The 17,727-nt window shown below is 50.9% G+C and overlaps 1 protein-coding gene across 2 annotated transcripts in view; it reads left to right on the top strand.

The window, feature by feature from the left end:
- The window catches only part of NUBP1 (NUBP iron-sulfur cluster assembly factor 1, cytosolic), a 198,911-nt gene that overhangs the window by 29,104 nt on the left and 152,080 nt on the right, over nucleotides 1–17,727 (top strand). For both annotated transcript variants that reach the window (XM_082261930.1, XM_082261929.1), the window contains one exon: nucleotides 856–888. In XM_082261930.1, the coding sequence (XP_082118056.1) occupies nucleotides 856–888 (33 nt within the window). The remainder of the gene's footprint in view (nucleotides 1–855; nucleotides 889–17,727) is intronic.

The raw sequence follows: 17,727 nt of genomic DNA, 5'->3' as shown, positions 1-17,727 counted from the left end.
ACAGTCAGGGCAGGCAGGCATATACACACAATGCCAGACACACACACTCCACACTCTGTGTCATTGCACGAAGACACAAACTGTGCCATGGCAGGTGGACACGCACTCACACAGTGTCAGGGCAGGCAGAATCGCATGTACACAGTGTAAGGGTGGGTAGACAAACACACACACACACACACACTATCAGAGCGGGCAGAGAGAGACACACACACACTGCCAGGACAGAAGAAAAGCATTGGCATTTTTATGCGTATTTTAAGTGTACAACCATACAACACAACAAAGCAAAAGGTCTTAATAAAAGACAGTTGCCCAGGCAGGGGTCGTGAAAAACAACATAATAGAACTCCAGGATCTAGGCGACCATCATGGGTCTAGGTATTACTCAAGTTCTAAAAATATATCCTCTCGTAAATGCCAATGATGCTAATATAAGAGTGTCTCCAATATCACCTCATACCTCTATTGTATACAATCAAAATAGAGGATGACAGAAGTATTCTGATTTATCTAACATAGAGGCTGTGGTTGGGTCGGCCAACCATTAAAGCATTGGCATTTTAACTTTCTTGCCATGCTACAATTTGAAATATATGGAGCACTTAATCAGCAACGGACATTGAGTGCCTGGCATAAAATAAGCTCTTATACCCATGTAAAAGGTAGGTGGGGGGGAGGGTGTTTCTCTTTTTCAGGGTTTCAAAGTTCTGAAAAAAGCTTGGCAGACAACCAAACCCTGCCCCACTAAAAATTTGAGAAATTTCTTTTCTATTGAGATACAATTTAAGACAGGGCCACAGGAAGTTTTATATTTGACTTAAATCATTCAGTAAATATTTTATTTTATTCTAGGTTCATCAAAGTGGTTCTGGGTGGTCTCCAGTTGTAAGTATTTGTACATTAATAGTTGCTGTTCTCTTTACTAGAAGTATGTGCCTTTTTCAGATGAAAGTTTTTTTTTTTTTTTTTTTTTTTTTTTTTTTTTTTTTTTTAGCAGGAATTATGCGCAAGAGAGGAGTGTGAATTGCATGAGAGCAAACAGTATGTTAAGGAAAGTGAGGATATGACACAGGACGGTGCAGTGAATACGAATGTGGACGGTAGAAGGGTGCTGAAGCTATGACAAGGGGGACATTATATACAGGGGAGGAGTGTAGAAAGGGTCTGCTGGTGGCCAGTATGTGAAAGGGAAGAGTGTAAAGAGTATTCCAGGGGGAAGAATGTGCAGGAATAGGAGTGTGAAGGATATGACCGGGGGCGGTCTGTGCAGTAAAGAAGTGTGGAGGGTATAGTAGCAGAAATTATGTGCAGGATAGGGTTGTTGAGGATTTAATGGTTGGTAGTACATGCCGCAGAGGAGTGCAAAGGGTAAAACCATGGCCAATATGTGCAAAAGAGAAATTATAGCATGCAGTATATGTAAAAGAAGATTGTGGCAGCTATGACAGCAGGCACTATGTGCAGAAGTTTCTGCATGTTGGCAAAAACATTGGTCTAGTAGCTAAATTTTACCAGAATTGGGTCACCATTAAAGGAAAATTTAAGTCCTGAGTATTAATTGACTCTAGTATTTATGATACAGCTTCAGGTCAAAATTGCATCAAAATAATTCAAAATTAGGAGGGGTATGTGCGATTATGCTCCATAACTTTTCTGTAAAATGTGATATAGCAATAAGAATGGTGCCACACAAATCATTATAAATATATCTTTTTATTTCCATTAATTTATTTTCATGCTCCCTCCACACCATTGAGACACCAAAGGCATGGACTTTTTGTTCTTGTTTAGCCAATGGTACAAATAAGTTACACATGTAATGCAACAATGAGGAGCCCAACTCTTGTCCTGATCCCCTATTTTGCATCCAAAAGATAGGTGGCTTTGACTTTTTTACCACTGCTGTCATACTGCACTTTTGAGGTGCAAATGTAACCTCGCCACAAATGTAGCAAAATTTATCTGCATTGTTTACACATTTTCAAAGCATCTTGGCTTCTGAGGGAAAATATCACGCAACTGTTCCTTGGCGTTGGTATGCAATAGCACTTTCACAAGCCACCAGATGTAACTGTACATGATGTGTAGATCTGACCTAGAAAAATTGCAATAAAAGAACAATAAATTACAGTCGAGTAATAATCTTTAGTCTCAAAGTGAATATAAATTTATACACTTCCATGTGGTACCATTTTTTTCTGCCGTACTTTGTAGAGCAGTTACGAGCCTTCATGATCATCAGACACCTCCCTCCCTTGTAGGCAAATATACTTTCTCTGTTGTTCATTGACAGACGCAGCTCTTATACTTCTTAGACCGTTGGGTTATGCTGCCCCTTGAAGGAGTAGTACTAGGCAGAAAAAAAAAAGCAATTCACCACGCCTACGGGGCTGTCCCTAAAGGCATAACCCCACACACCCTGTTCCAGCAAAACAGTTTGTTTCTGCCTAGTGAAGGAGTAGGACCTAGGTTCCCTGCTGGGACTTCGGTCTTAGTTTTTTTTATTCTTTTATGAATAATTTGTTTTATTTTTCTTTACTCAATTGCTAGTTAGTGTTCATGGGGGTCCTCCTGGTGATCTACAAGCAATGACTGCTGAGGTTTCGCACTGGATAATGTAGATCCTTAAGGTCTCCCAGCCTTGCCTATGAGTGTGAGCAGGTTATAGTCCCGCACTAGGCCTTGCCACGACAGAGCCCCTTTTTGGATTTAGGAGGTTTTCTCTGAAGGTGGTTAAGTACTGGGGTCTTTGTGGGCATATCCCTGTTCACTCTGCTATCTGTATATATTTCAGGGGGACAACGCAGGCCGCGGTGATCGGCGGTGGCGACCGTGATCGGTGATTTTAAAGTGACAGTACTCCTTTTTTTTTTCTGTGAATTGCTATGGAGTCCCAGGTGGTGATTTCACCCCTCAGACCCCCTTTAGTGTGAATGCGGGACCTTCCGGGATCGCAGTCGCTGGCCGCGATTTCAGCAGCATTGGAAAGCCTGGCAACCAAGGTCGATTTTGTAATGAAAAAGGTTACTATCTGAAAATGGCCGCTGCCTTCACCATCATTGGTGGGGTCCTCTGATTCAGAGACTGATATGGTCGCCACAGATGCCCCCCTACCTGAGGGGTCGCTGTCCTTGCAATCGAAAGGTGAAGAGGACCTGTCCTCTTCAGCTGCAGCGCAGGAACGTGCTTTGGTGGAAGCCCATGTCGGCAGGGACACGGGTGTCTTTTGGCTCCTGCAAGACCCAAAAATCGAGCAAGGTTTTTTCCTTGTCCCGAGAATTTTCATGATATTGTTAATGACCAGTGGCGGCGGATCAAGCATGTGCTAGTAGCAGAGATGTATAGTAACGAAGTAGAACTACTTAAGTACTGTACTTAAGTACCGAAATGCGGTATCTGTACTTTCCTAGAGTAGAATTTTTTTCTCCTACTTCTACTTTTACTTCACTACATTTTTTCGATGATTTCGATACTTCTACTCAAGTATTATTTTTTTGTGCTGCATAGTTACTCGTTACTTTTAAAAAAATTACCACTGCCAGAACAGTAGATGGCAGGTTGCATAAAGCTCAAAAAAATGTGTATAATGTCATTTGTAAATCAGCGCATACGAAAATAAAGGCTGTGTATAATAAAAGCTGCTATACCAAATCTTTCCAATAAAAAGAAAATATGAAACAAACAAATAAATGGTGCTACAGCGCTTAAAGTGCATCAAGAAACTACTAACAAACACAGGTTAATCATTTGAATAAATCATTTGAAATAATAAAAACAATATGATGTTCATACTTTTGACTTCTTTCTTTAATAACTACATAACACAGTACTTGTACTTCTACTTTCAGTACTTGAGTAGAAATTTTTTTTCAAAACTACTGGTACTTTTTACTTTTAGTACTTAAGTAGCAAATTTTTTGAAAAAACTACTTGCAATACTTAAGTAAAAAAAATGTTGAATACTTTAGTACTTCTACTTAAGTAACTTTTTCTGCGAGCACTTCCACTTCTACTCAAGTAATTTTTTGATCGAGCACTTGTACTTTTACTCAAGTAGAAATTTCGAGTACTTTATACAAGTCTGGCTAGTAGTGCCTAAGCACTTTAAACACTGTTATCCCTTTGCTGAGTCAGTTTCCAACCGTTGGACAGTAGTGCCTAAGGTGGATCATCCTGTTTCCAGGTTGAACAAATCTACTATAGTGCCTGTGGAAGATTCCCCAGTATTTACAGATTCAGTGGACAGATAGGTGGACCCCTTTCCTGCCATCTTTTATGTGTTGGCGGGTTCTATCCTGAAACCGGTTTTTGTATGTTTGTTTTGGTATCAGATGGTTACGGAATGGGTGAAGTTTCTGAAGGGGAACTTGGATCCTGACATAGTTCACCCGAAGCTGATGGAACTTATGGCCCAGGCCCTGGTGTTCCTGTGTAATGCGTCCTTGGATGCGGCTCCCCTGGTGGCCAGAGTGTCGCCTGTGGAGATTGCTTTAAGACGCATGGTTTGGCTGAAGAGCTGGTCGGCTGACCAGGCTTCTAAGAAGGCCTTTACAGATCTTCCTTTTTTGGGAGAGCGATTATTTGGCTACTTGCTGGATGAGTTGATCAAGGGTCTGATTGGTGGGAAGATTACTCTTCTATCTCAATCCTCCAAAGGTAAAGCACCCCGTAATAAGCGGGGGCCTTTCTTCACTGCTCATAGATGTTTTTTTCTCTTGCGTCCTCTGACAGTCGCAGCCCCTTTAGTATTCCTTCACCATTGGGTAATGCTCCCTCTCTGCAGGAGCAAGCTAGGTAGTGAAAAGGTTAACAACAAAAACTTTTCTCTGTCGCTCATTGACAGACGCAGACTTTTTGTTTAATATCAGTAGGGATATACTGCCCCCTACAGGAGTAGGACACTAGGCAGGAAAAAAGTTCTGGCCACACCTTATGGGCAGTCCCAGGGGGTATATCCTGCTCCAGGATGTCATTTTTTTTTCTGCCTAGTCAGGAGTAAGGACCTAAGTTCCTTGCTGGGATCTCTGGTCCTGGCAAGCTTTTTTTTAGATAAATCTTTTTTAAGTTAGCTTTTTTTTTTCTCCAGTTTGTTCCTGTGAGATCTTCAAGAAATTATGCTGGATCTGGGCGACGGGCTGGATGTTGAGATCCGGTGGTCACCCCAGCCGGCCTACGAGAGTGTGCAGGCCCTAGCTCCGCGCTGGGTCGGCCGCGACATAGTCCCGCTGGACGGGGACTGGCCCCGCGAGTTAAACGTCTCGCCAGGTCGCCTACGACCAGTCTGAATCTGAGTCGCGGCGTCCGTGTTGGCCGACAGCCCCCCCACCTTGGTGGAAGGGGTTCTGTCAGGAGCTGGCGCCCGCCTGTTCCGGTATGGTGAGTAGAATGTTCCCCCTCTTCCCCTGACGGGTTTTGGGGTGGACGCGGGCCCCTCCCTGGGATGGTCGAACCCTCATGATCCCGGGTTCCCCTCTGTCCTGTTATGCACCCCCCACCTATCTGCCCCCTCCTTCAATCTGGGTTACAGACCACATATGGGGGCGGTGGGGTGCGCCGCCGGTGTTGCCCTAAACGATCGTGCGGGGGGTTACTACCTGTGCCTTAAGGTCCATCCACCGATCGATCCATGGGTAGGCACGCGGGGGTCCCCTTTTTGGCACTGCGGACTGCACGGGGCCGCCATTTTTCCATGGACCGTTGGTTTTGTTGTAGCATACATGTGCTCTGCATGGAGGCGGCCATCTTGGTACACCCAGCTCGTCCTGCTTGAGCGCTGAGCAGCTGTAGTAATCGCGTGGCCCCTCCCTAGACCCGGGAAAATCACTCCACAAAAGACTTCCTGTCAGACAGCGCTGAGAGCAGTCCTGGTTTGAACTCTGGTGCATCAAGTGGTGAGCCTTTTGGGGGTCTCTCTTCTCTCTCTCTGCGGGGGTCTCGAGTACGTGACCACTGGGGGGCGCTTTAGCGCTGGGGGATTCTTTTTAAAAAAAAAAAGTTTTTTTTTTTTCATTTTGTCATTTTTTGCTGACAGGTTTCCCTGGCATTGCCATGGACCCTGCTGCACATGAGTCCCCATCTGATCCCCTCCAGGTGGCCGCAGGGCCCTCCGATTCTCCACTCACCATTGATACGCTTTCAGCGGTCCTGGAGTCATTTGTGTCCCGGGTGGAGGTGGCCTGTCAGGGACGGGGGGCTAAAAAACAACCCCCGCCCACCCCTGTCTCGTCCGATACCTCAGACTCTGATCCTGAGCCGGTCGCTGCTGCCGCTGGTTCCTCCTTTAGGGTTGATGTCCCGCGTCCCTCTGACAGTGAGGATGATCTTCCTGCCTCTGCCATAGCGCAGGACAAAGCACTGGTGGACGCACTGATTATGTCAGTCCGGGAGACCCTAAAACTGGAGGTTGCCATAAGTTGCCTTTGGCACTCGCAAGCCCTCTAAGGTGGAAAAGGTGTTTCCCTTTCCCAAATGCTTTGATGATATTATTATTAAAGACCAGTGGGCTCATCCAAAACGACCCCCTGGGATGCCTAAACGGATTGCTAGGCGCTACCCGTTTGAAGAGTCCCTCCTTAAAAAATGGACGCTGCCACCTGTGGTGGATCCACCGGTTTCCAGACTAAATAAAGCCACAGTTATCCCGGTGGAGGATTCCCTGTCCTTTCGGGATCCAGTTGACCGTAGGGCGGAATCTGTGTCCCGTTCCATATTCTCCCTGGCAGGATCGGCCCTAAGGCCAGTGTTTACCATTGCTCTGGTTTCACAGACATTGACGGAATGGGCCAAGCTATTACGCCATGACCTGGAGGGGAGAAGTCTCCCTCCTGCCGTGCCGGAGTTGCTGGAGCAAATAGTGCAGGGGCTACAGTTTGTTTGTGACGCCGCACTGGACGCTGCCCCATTGCTGGGGCGTGTGTCGATCTCGGCGGTGGTCTTTCGGCGCATGCTATAGTTAAAGTGCTGGTCGGCGGATCAGGCTTCCAAAAAAGCATTGACTGATCTCCCCTTTCAGGGGGATCGCCTGTTTGGTGCTACCTTGGATGAGATTATTAAGGATCTCACTGGGGGCAAGAGCACCTTTCTACCACAGGCTAATAAAGGTAAGGAACCTCGTCGCAGACAGGGACCTTCCTTTTACAGCTCACAAGGAGTTTTTTCGCTCCTCCAGGGCGGGCGATAAGGCAAAGTCCTCCAAAGCCCCCCCCCCGGGGGGTTTCAAGAGACCCTGGTCTGGTAAGCAAAAATCCGGTCCTTCCAGACCTGAGGATAAGACCGCTTCAGCCTGAAGGTGCGCCCCCACCCAGATCAAGGGTGGGGGGGTGTCTTCGCCAGTTCCCGGACCCGTGGCTCTACAGTATTCAAGACAAATGGGTTCACGAGGTCATACGGTCGGAACACAAGATCGAGTTGCGATCGCTTCTACCGGTGCGGTTCTTCCCTTCCAATATGCGACTGTCCCCGAATCGCCTAATGGCTCTGTTGGGGGCAGTGCAGCACTGGATGCAAAGGGCGCCCATAGAGGGTGCCTATCTTCACGTTCCCATTTACGCAGGACACCAGCGGTATCTGCGTTTTGCGGTGGGAGCGGACCATTATCAGTTTGTGGCGTTACCCTTTGGTCTTGCCTCTGCTTTCTGGGTCTTCACAAAAGTTTGGGCCCTAGTCCTGGCGTTGTTGCGGCAGCGGGGCATATCGGTCCTGGGCTACCTGGACGACCTCCTCTTCTGTGCGGAGTCTCCGCAGGCTCAGTGTCATACCCGGACTCTCCAAAAGGAGATTCTTCTCAAATGGAACTGAAATTCCGATTCCCTGGACAATCGGATCTGGCTGAGCGAGTGGACCAGGTAGTTTCTGGTTTGGGGGCCTCTGTCTCCGATGCTCAGTCAGGGGAAGCCCTTTTTTCCGAAAGTATCCAGGTTATCGATAAATGTGTTGGAACTGAAAGCGATCAGGTTTTGCCTGGTTCACCGGACCGAGCATCTTCAGGGCTGCTCGGTTCGGATTCAGTCGGACAATGCCACGGCCGTGGCCTATGTCAATCATCAAGGGGACACCAAGAGTGTTCTGGCGGCCTTGGAAGTGGCCGGCAGGTTTTGGGCGGAACAGTTTGTTCCGGCTCTTTCTGCAGTTTACGTTCTGGGTGTGGAAAATTGACAGGCGGACTTTCTCAGCCGTCAGACCCTGGATCAAGGGGAATGGCCTCTTCAGACAGAGGTGTTTCACCAGTTGTGCCTTCATTGGGGCACCCCAGACGTGGATCTGTTGGCATCTCAGCGCAACAGAAAGGTGCAGAGGGTTGCAGCCCGCGCCCGCGATCCTCGGGCGGACGCCGCAGACGCACTGAATACTCTGTGGGGGCAGTACCAGCTGCTGTATGCCTTTCCTCCTCTCAAGTTGTCACCGAAACTTCTTCACAAGATAGAGGCGGAGGGAATTCCAGTCATCCTTGTGACTCCGGATTGGCCTCATCGGGCCTGATATGCTGTCGTGGTCAGGCTGGTCGCAGACACTCCTTGGCGACTTCCTCTCAGGGAGGATCTGCCGTTTCAGGGACCGATCTTCCATCCTGCTTTACGATCGCTGGCTTTGAAGGCTTGGCTGTTGAGAGCCAGGTGCTGAAGGACAGGGGTTTGTCTGTTTCAGTTATTCCTACTCTGATTAAAGCAAGGAAAGCGACTTCCAGAAAGATCTATTATCGCACATGGAAGTCTTATATCGCGTGGTGTGAGTCCCTCGGGGTTCCTCCATGTTCTTACTCGGTGGCTCGGATATTGGCCTTCCTGCAACGGGGGGTTGAGCTGAAGCTGGCCTTGAGCACTATCAAGGGTCAGGTTTCAGCATTGGCGATCTTCTTCCAGAGGCCACTGGCTACTCATTCTTTGGTGCGGAATTTCATCCAGGGGGTGCGGCACCTGGCTCCTCCGGTGCGCACGCCCTTGCCGCCCTGGGATCTTAATTTGGTGTTGTCGGTTCTCCAGAAACCTCCCTTTGAAAATATTAGGGAGATTCCCTTGCTTGCCTTATCCCAGAAGGTGGCTTTTTTGGTGGCTATCACTTCTGCACGCAGGGTGTCGGAACTGGCCGCATTGTCCGGTCGTTCCCCATATCTGGTGGTTCATAGGGATAAGGTGGCTCTTCGTCCGAATCCATCCTTCCTTCCTAAGGTGGTTTCAGAGTTTCATTTGAATGAATATATTGTATTGCCTTCCCTGTGTCCTAAGCCCAGTCATCCTCGGGAGTTTGCGTTACACTCCTTGGATGTGGTTCGGGCGATCAGGGTGTACTTGGCTACTACTGACTCTTTTCGTAAGGCTGATTCACTTTTTGTGAGCACGAATGGCCCTAGAAAGGGGTTGCCTGCGTCTGCCGCGACTATCTCCAGATGGATCAGACAGACGGTGGTGCAGGCTTATTCTATTAAGGGTCGGGTTCCTCCGTTCCCTGTTAAGGCGCACTCCACTCGGGCTCTTAGTGCTTCCTGGGCCTTCCGCCATCAGGCGTCGGTGCTTCAGGTTTGCAAGGCGGCTACCTGCTCATCGGTTCATACCTTTACAAAATTTTATAAAGTTGATGTGCTGGCATCGGCGGATGCCCCTTTTTGGCCGCAAGGTTCTGCAGGCCGCTGTTTGAGGGGACCGTTGGTCTACCTCGGGGGTTTTTTGTTTTTTTCAGTTGGGTCTCATCCTTTTGTTCGATGAGTCCTTGATGCTTCTGGTTGGCTCCGGTTGGGCCTTCTGGACTGGATTTTTATTTCTGTTATCCCACCCCTCATTTGTGGCACTGCTTTGGGACGTCCCTACTGATATTAATCAAGAAGTCTGCGTCTGTCAATGAGCGACAGAGAAAATTGGATTTTTGGCTTACCGTAAAATCCTTTTCTCTTAAGCTCATTGACGGACGCAGGACCGCCCCTCTATTTTTGAGTTGGTTTGGGTTGAATTCTCTGACACTGCTTTGTTACATAACTGACATCCTGTAGCAGGGAGAGAGAGGATATACCCCCTGGGACTGCCCATAAGGTGTGGCCAGAACTTTTTTCCTGCCTAGTGTCCTACTCCTGTAGGGGGCAGTATATCCCTACTGATATTAATCAAGAAGTCTGCGTCTGTCAATGAGCTTAAGAGAAAAGGATTTTATGGTAAGTCAAAAATCCAATTTCTCTTACGTCCTCCGTCAGTCGCCGCCCCTTCCCAAGTCTTCACCAATGGGGTATTGACCTTTGCTCCGTAGGAGTAGCTAGGCAACAAGAATTGTTAATTCAAAGCTTTTAACATAGACACACCCCTAGGGGCTGTCCCCTCAGTCAATACCTCCCTGCACCAGCATTCCCAACTCAGTTTGACTTTGCCTAGCTTAGGAGTAGCTGGCTATCTTGTGCTGGGGCTCAGTCTCGGCCTTCTACCCTTTCTTTGATTTTATTTCAAGTGTTTTTCTCTTTTCCTTGCTAGCTGTTATTTTGTCAGCCTTAGTTTAGGGATCTTCTGATGAAGAATCATCATGCGGAGCTGGGTCTCGGACTGGCCGCCCTGCATCCCAGGGCTGATAGCCAGATGGATCCCCAGCCTGCCATCGAGCGTTCAGCTTAGGTTTTACCCTGGCACATTGAACGACCCATCCCTGTTCGCTGCAGGGATGCTGCCTGTGAGGTGGCTACCTCACTGGACGCCATGACTGCGGTCCACAAGCGTCCTGGCTGCGGCACTCCCTGTCTGCCCTGATAGCGGTTTGTCGGCTATCTGGTACGGTAAGCACCTTCTGTGTGGGGACCTTTCTGTATGGGTGTCAGTCTGTGGCTGTGTATTACCCTCCATGTCTGTGTAACTGCGGGCTCCCTGTCAGATCCCTGTGTGGCTGCATGCCTGTGGGCTGCGAGGGGGGGCCATCCTGCTCTGCTGTTTAATATGCTCTGGGTGCAGTTTGTGTGCAGACGTGTGTGTGCGGCGATCCGCCATTTTATTTGCCTGTATACTGTGACCGGCCCTGTCTCTATGCAGCGCCGTGTTTTGGCGCCATTCGCCGCCATTTTGGCGGGCGATACTACTCATGCACATGGCGGCGCCATTTTATTGTAGCCTTTTTCCCTCTGCCGAGCGGCCATTTTGCTGGAGCCTTCCATAGGCTATATCAATCAGTCAGCATTGCATCACTTCCTCTTTCCCCGGGAACAGCGATCGGTGGCAGCAGTCTGGTGTGCTCTCTCCAGGTTTTTACCTTTCTGTCCTGTCATTCGTTGCTCAGTATTTGTCTATCCCTGCGGGGTCAGTGCATACAGCAGTGTGCGGTGGGCTGCGCTCGCCGTGGTTTTAAAGGGCCAGTACCTTTTTATTACTTTCTGTACTGGGGCATGGATTCTCAGGATAGCAAGTTTCCCCCCCGCCCTGGTGGGGGACCAGGGAGCTGCTGCACCCCCCGAGGGGGCCGATCTGACCACTGTAGTGGCTTCCTTGGTGTCTCAGGTGCAGATGCTGCTGGCTGAACGATCCGCAAAAAGGGCCAGGTTATCCATTTCCTCTGATTCAGAGGGCGATGTGGCTGCTGTGGCTGGCGTACCCTTCTCAGGGTCCCGCTCATCTTTGGACATTGTGGGGTCTGAGGGAGAGCCTGAGGTGGAGGGGGTTGATGTTTCTCCCCCTGGCTCGCCTGAAGAGCTTGCACTCATGAATGAGCTGATTGCTTCCATAAAGGACACCTTGCACCTGGAGGATAAGCCTACTCCTCCTGCTAGGATGTCTGCTTTCGGAACACAGAGGGCTCGCAAATTAGCGCAGGTTTTTCCCTGCCCTGCTGAATTTCACCATACGGTTAATGAACAGTGGTGCAATTTAAAGAAGCCTTTTACTGTGCCAAATAAGTTTAAATTGCTTTATCCGTTTGCGCCTGCCACCGACGAGCGTTGGTGTGTGGCGCCTCCGGTGGATCACGCGGTAGCCGTTTTGAACAAGGCTACTGCGGTGCCTTCTGAGGATACCCCGGTTTTCCGGGACCCTACGGACAGGAGAATAGTCTCTTGCCCGTCATGCTTATATGGTGGCTGGTTCTATGCTGAAGCCTATTTTTGCTTCCATTATGGCGGCACAGGCTGTTGCTGATTGGACCAAGATGCTCAGGCGCACCTTGGCGGCTGATTCCGCTCCGCCTACCACGTTGGCTATGGTGGACCAGATCCATCAGGGTGTCATGTACTTGTGTGATGCGGACTTGAATTTAGCTCCCTTGGCTGCGCGCCTGTCCAGCGTGGCGGTACTGAACCGTCGTCTGATTTGGCTGAAGAATTGGTCGGTCAACCAATCTTCTCGCAAGACGCTGGCGCATTTTCCCTACGCGGGGTCTCGCCTTTTTGGCGAGGCTTTGGATACCCTGATAAAAGGGGTTACGGGGGGCAAGAGTACTCTCCTGCCCCAATCTTTCAAGCATAAGTCTTTCCGTGGGAAGCGGAATTCCTCGTCTAGGCCCTCCTTGTGCCTTTCGGTCGCAGTCCAAGGGCAAGCCCTTCAAAGGCCAAGGCTCCCAGAAGAAGCCGTGGGCGGGGAAGCAGAAGTCCGGCCAGTCCGGTTCGACTTCCCATACCACTTCCGCCTGAAGGGGCGCCCTCACCCGTTTCTGGCGTGGGGGGACGTCTGCGCGGTTTCCTACAACCTTGGCTGGCCCGCGTTCAGGACAGGTGGGTTCAGGAAACGTTCGATCTGGTTACAAGATCGAATTTCTCTCTCGGCCGGCGGGCAGATTTTTTCCCTCAAATCTTCAGCTGTCTCCGGAGCGCTTGCAGGATTTGCACCTGGCGGTGCGGGCCCAGGGGGTGGTGGTCCCGGTGCCTCATCGGGACAGATTTCGGGGGTTTTACTCCAATCTGTTCACTGTGCCCAGAAAGGAGGGCAAAGTGCGTCCGATTCTGGACTTGAAAGCTCTGAACCGCTTTGTGCGGGTTCGCAAGTTTCGCATGGAATCCCTGCGCTCAGTGGTGGCTGCCCTGAGTTCGGGGGACTTCATGGCCTCCATCGATCTGAAGGATGCGTACCTACACATCCCCATTTTCGAGGGTCACCAGAGGTACCTTCGATTCGCCATTGCGGAGGATCATTACCAATTCGTGGCGTTACCTTTTCGGTCTCGCTTCGGCTCCGCGGGTTTTTACCAAAGTGCTGGTGCCGGTTCTGGCCCTGTTGGGAGCACAGGGCATTGCTGTCTTGGGGTATCTGGACGATATCCTGATACGGTCAAACGCCAGTCAGAGCCTGGTGACCGACCTGTCCACCACGAGGCGGACTCTGCAGGAGTTCGGTTGGACCATAAACTTTCCGTAGTCGACTGTGTCCTTCGGTTCGCCTTCCCTACCTGGGAATGATTCTGGACTCTGTCCAAGCGAAGGTCTTCCTGCCGGAGGACAAGCTTCGGACTCTTCAGGACGAGGTCAGGTCCCTCAGGGACAACCGGCACTCGTCTCTACGGACATGCATGAGATGTCTAGGCCTAATGGTCTCGTCTTTCGAGGCGATCCCTTTTGCCCAATTTCACACGTGGGGTCTCCAGGCGGAGATTCTGACCGAGTGGGACGGGCGGCCGCAATCCCTGGATTTGCGGATCTCGTTGAGCCACGACACCAGAAGGGATCTTCTGTGGTGGCTCCAGTCCCCGGCGGTGTCGGGGGGCAAGTCTTTTCGTCCATTGTCGTGGAAGGTGCTCACCACGGATGCCAGCCTGTCGGGCTGGGGTGGTGTTCTGGGCGTTCTGTCCGCCCAGGGAACTTGGTCGGGGGAGGAGTCCTCCCTCCCGATCAACATTCTGGAATTGAGAGCGATAAAGCTTTGCCTTCTGAGATGGACGGACCGGCTTCGGGGCCGTCCGGTTCGGGTTCAGACGGACAATGCCACCGCGGTGGCTTACATCAACCACCAAGGGGGCACCAGGAGTGCCTGAGCGGCTCGGGAAGTAGCCGACATTCTGTCTTGGGCCGAGACGCATCTCCCGGCGATAACGGCAGTTCACATTCCGGGGGTGGAGAACTGGCAGGCGGATTATCTGAGTTGCCAGACCCTGGACCAGGGAGAATGGTCCCTTCACCCGGATGTCTTCCAGATGTTGTGCGCGAAGTGGGGTTCCCCAGATGTGGACCTGTTCGCGTCTCGTCTGAACAACAAGGTGGTAAGGTTCGTGGCAAGGACGCGCGATCCTCAGGCAGACGCCTCGGACGCGTTAGTGGCACCCTGGCATCAGTATCGTCTGATGTATGCCTTTCCACCGATTCAGCTGCTGTCCAGGCTTCTTCGCAGGTTAGCCTCGGAACCGCACACGGTGATTACTGTGGTAAGGTTCCTTTCTCTGATGTGGGTACTGCGTTGCCTTTCTACGGTTGCGTCTCCCACCCCTCATGTCTACACTGCTTTGGGACGTCCCATTGGTGAAGACTTGGGAAGGGGCGGCGACTGTTGGAGGACGTAAGAGAAAACGGAATTTTTATAAAATCTTACCGTAAAATTCCTTTCTCTGAGTCCTCCGACAGTCGCCGCCCCCCGCCCCTCTTTTGGGGTTTTTGTGTACTCTTACTGCTATGCTACCAAACTGAGTTGGGAATGCTGGTGCAGGGAGGTATTGACTGAGGGGAAAGCCCCTAGGGGTGTGTCTATGTTAAAAGCTTTGTATTAACAATTCTTGTTGCCTAGCTACTCCTACGGAGCAAAGGTCAATACCCCATTGGTGAAGACTTGGGAAGGGGCAGCGACTGTCGGAGGACTCAGAGAAAGGAATTTTACGGTAAGATTTTACAAAAATTCAGTTTTTACACACAACACACCACTAGGGGGCTGTTCTTCAGCAATTACCCATCAGCCACTAGGTGGTGCTCTTCAGTTTCATGCCGCCTAGGTTTACCTGCTGAGACCTATGTCTCCATTTTTTTTTTTTTTTTCTTTTATTTCTTTCCTTACTCACTATCGCAGTTAGTCAGGGGGATCCCTTGAGGACTACAAGCGACAGCAGAGCCGGGCTTTGCACTGGATGATATAGATCCTTATGGTGTTTCAGCCTGCCAATGAGCGTCGCAGGTCATTGGTATGCCCAGGCCTCTCCACGACAGTGCCCCTGAGGACGGGGGCGAGCCTGCGGAGAACCCATCTTCGCCGGTATGTCTCAACTCCAGAACGCCTGTTTGTTGCTAGCATCCCTTCCTGGCTGACGGCACCCCCACTCAGGGTGGGAGGTGTTCCGTATCAGAGAGGAGCCCGCGGTCCATAGTATGGTGAGTGATGCCACCCCCCGTGTCCCTGGGACAGTCAACCTGTGGGGGGTGTCATGTGGGCCTTCTCCTAGGGGAAGGCAGAATGTGGTGGTCTCTGTAGTGTCCCCCTGGCCGATATGGACAGCTCCTACCCCTCTGCCCCTTTGGGGGCGCTCCTGTGGTGCTCAATGCCTGGTGGTGGGTGTGGGGGTTTTGTTACCTTGTCCTCGGGGTGTCTCTGAGGGCTCCCCGTGGTGGCCAGCTCCAGGGTGTCCTGACTTTTGGTGCCGTTTCGATCGGCCGCCATTTTGGGTGAGGGTGGCTTCTAAGCCTTGGCGCCGGTTCGGGCGCCATCTTAACTGTGGGCGGCCACCTAGTGAGGGCAGCGGCCATTTTGAGAGTGCTTCTGTGTACATTGCGTACCATAGGCAACCATTATATTGTGGCTCAGGGCTCTATCGGCCTCTAGTGGCTGAGGACACTGATTGTTTTGCTGCAGCAGTTAGTGAGAATGTCTGTCTGCTTTTATATTGTGTCGCTGTGGGCTGTTTTCTCTGTTTTTTTTGGGGTTGTCACCATAAAACTGTGCCTTTGCTGTTTTTTGCCTCATTTGTAAGGGGACCCTGGCGGCGGTGCAGAATTGCGGTGTGGACCGCGGAAACCGTCGATTCAAAGGGCCAGTGTCCTAATTTTTTTTATTTTTTTCAAATCTGGAGTCCTAAGATGGCAATTTTTCCCCACAGACCTGGTACTTGCTTCAGGAAATCCTGAATCAATGGCCATGACCTCCTTACCTGCTACACTTGCGACCTTAGCGATTTAAGGTTTATCTGCTGCTGTCTGATCGCGCTGTTCATAAATGACTGATGCCTTCTGAGTTTTTTCTGCCTCGGAGCCTGATTTTGGTTGCCACGGACAATGTCCCCCCCCCCCCCCCCACCCCGAGGGGTCCCGGGCCTTGCATTCGGATGGGGAGGAGGAGGAGTACTCCCCCACTGCAGTGCAGGAACGCGCTATAGTGGATGCGCTTGTTAGCTCCGTCAGGGAGACGTTAAATATTGCGGTTGAGCCCACCCAGTCAGGTATGCGAGTTTCCTTTGGGTCCAGAGCCCAGAAGTAGGGTCAGGTTTTCCCCTGTCCTGTGGAGTTTCACGAAACCGTGAACGAACAATGGCGTTGCATTACGCATATGCTGGCGGTGCCTAAGCGGTTTTCCATACCGTTTATCCCTTTGCGGATCCTGTCAATGATCATTGGACGGTGTCACCAATGGTGGACCACACTGTTTTCATGTTAAATAAATCCACGCCAATGCCTTTGGAGGACTCCTCGGTGCTCACAGACCCGGCGGAGAGGCGCGTGGGGGCTCTTTCCCGCCACCTGTGTTCGCTTCTGTGATGGTTTCTCCAGCGGTCACGACATGATTCAAGGTGCTTAGGCGCACCTTAGTGGCGGAGTCGGTCCCTCCGACTGCCCTTGTCCTGGTGGATCACATGGCCTAGGGTGTGATGCGGCCTTGGACATGGCTCCTTTGGTCGCAAGGTTATCTGCGGTTTGGGATCGCGATCCACCGCATTTTTTGGCAGAAAATTTGGTCGACTGACCACGCTTCTAAGACTGTGTCTGATGTCCCTTATATGGGTTATCGACTTTTTGGGGATACCTTAGATGAGTTGATAAAAGGGCTTATGGGTGGTAAGCGTACCCTTTTTGCCCCAAACCTCTAAGGGCATATCGCTCCGCACTTGGCGGGGTCCTTTTTCAAGTCTCATGGTGGGTCCTTTCATGCCTCAGGGGCACGGGAAACGGGTACCTCCTTCAGGAATTCAGGCGGTCACAAGAAGCCATGGTCCGGGAAGCCCAAGGCCGGTCAGGCTGGTTCGACAGCCTGGTCCTCCTTCCGCCTGACGGGCCACCTTCACCCTTTTCACGGGTGGGGGGCCGTCTGCGTTACTTTCAGGAACCCTGGTTGTCCTAAATTCGGGACAGGTGGGTTCACGGACTATTTTGTTTGGGGTGCAAGATCGAGTTTCGATCTCGCCCTGCAGGCAGGTTCTTTCCAGCAAATCTCCGTTTGACTCCTGATCGTTTACGGATCTCAAAGGGCCGGTGCAAGATTTTCTTGCACAAGAAGTTATTGTGCCATTTCCTCCGCGGGACAGGTTTCACGGGTTCTATTCCAACATGTTCACGGTGCCCTGAAAAAAGGGCAAGGTGCGTCCGATTCTGGTCCTCAAGTCTCTGCACCGCCTCGTGCGGGTTTGGAAGTTCCGGTCGGTGGTGGCATCGTTGGGTCCAGAGGACTTTCTGGTCTCCATCGACTTGGAGGATGCGTATCGGCACACCCCTATCTACGGAGGTCATCAGCGGTATCTCTGCTTCACGGATGCCAGCCTGTCGGGCTGGGGTAGATTTGTGGGCCCACTTTGTGCCCGGGGGATGTGGTCAGCTGAGGGATCCTCCTTACCAATAATTGTCTTGGAGCTCCGAGCGCTCAAGCTCTGCTTGTTCCT

Source organism: Pelophylax lessonae, assembly GCF_965119305.1.
Source record: "Pelophylax lessonae genome assembly, chromosome: 6".
Lineage (NCBI taxonomy): Eukaryota > Metazoa > Chordata > Amphibia > Anura > Ranidae > Pelophylax > Pelophylax lessonae.
This window is presented reverse-complemented; position numbering and strand designations above follow the sequence as displayed.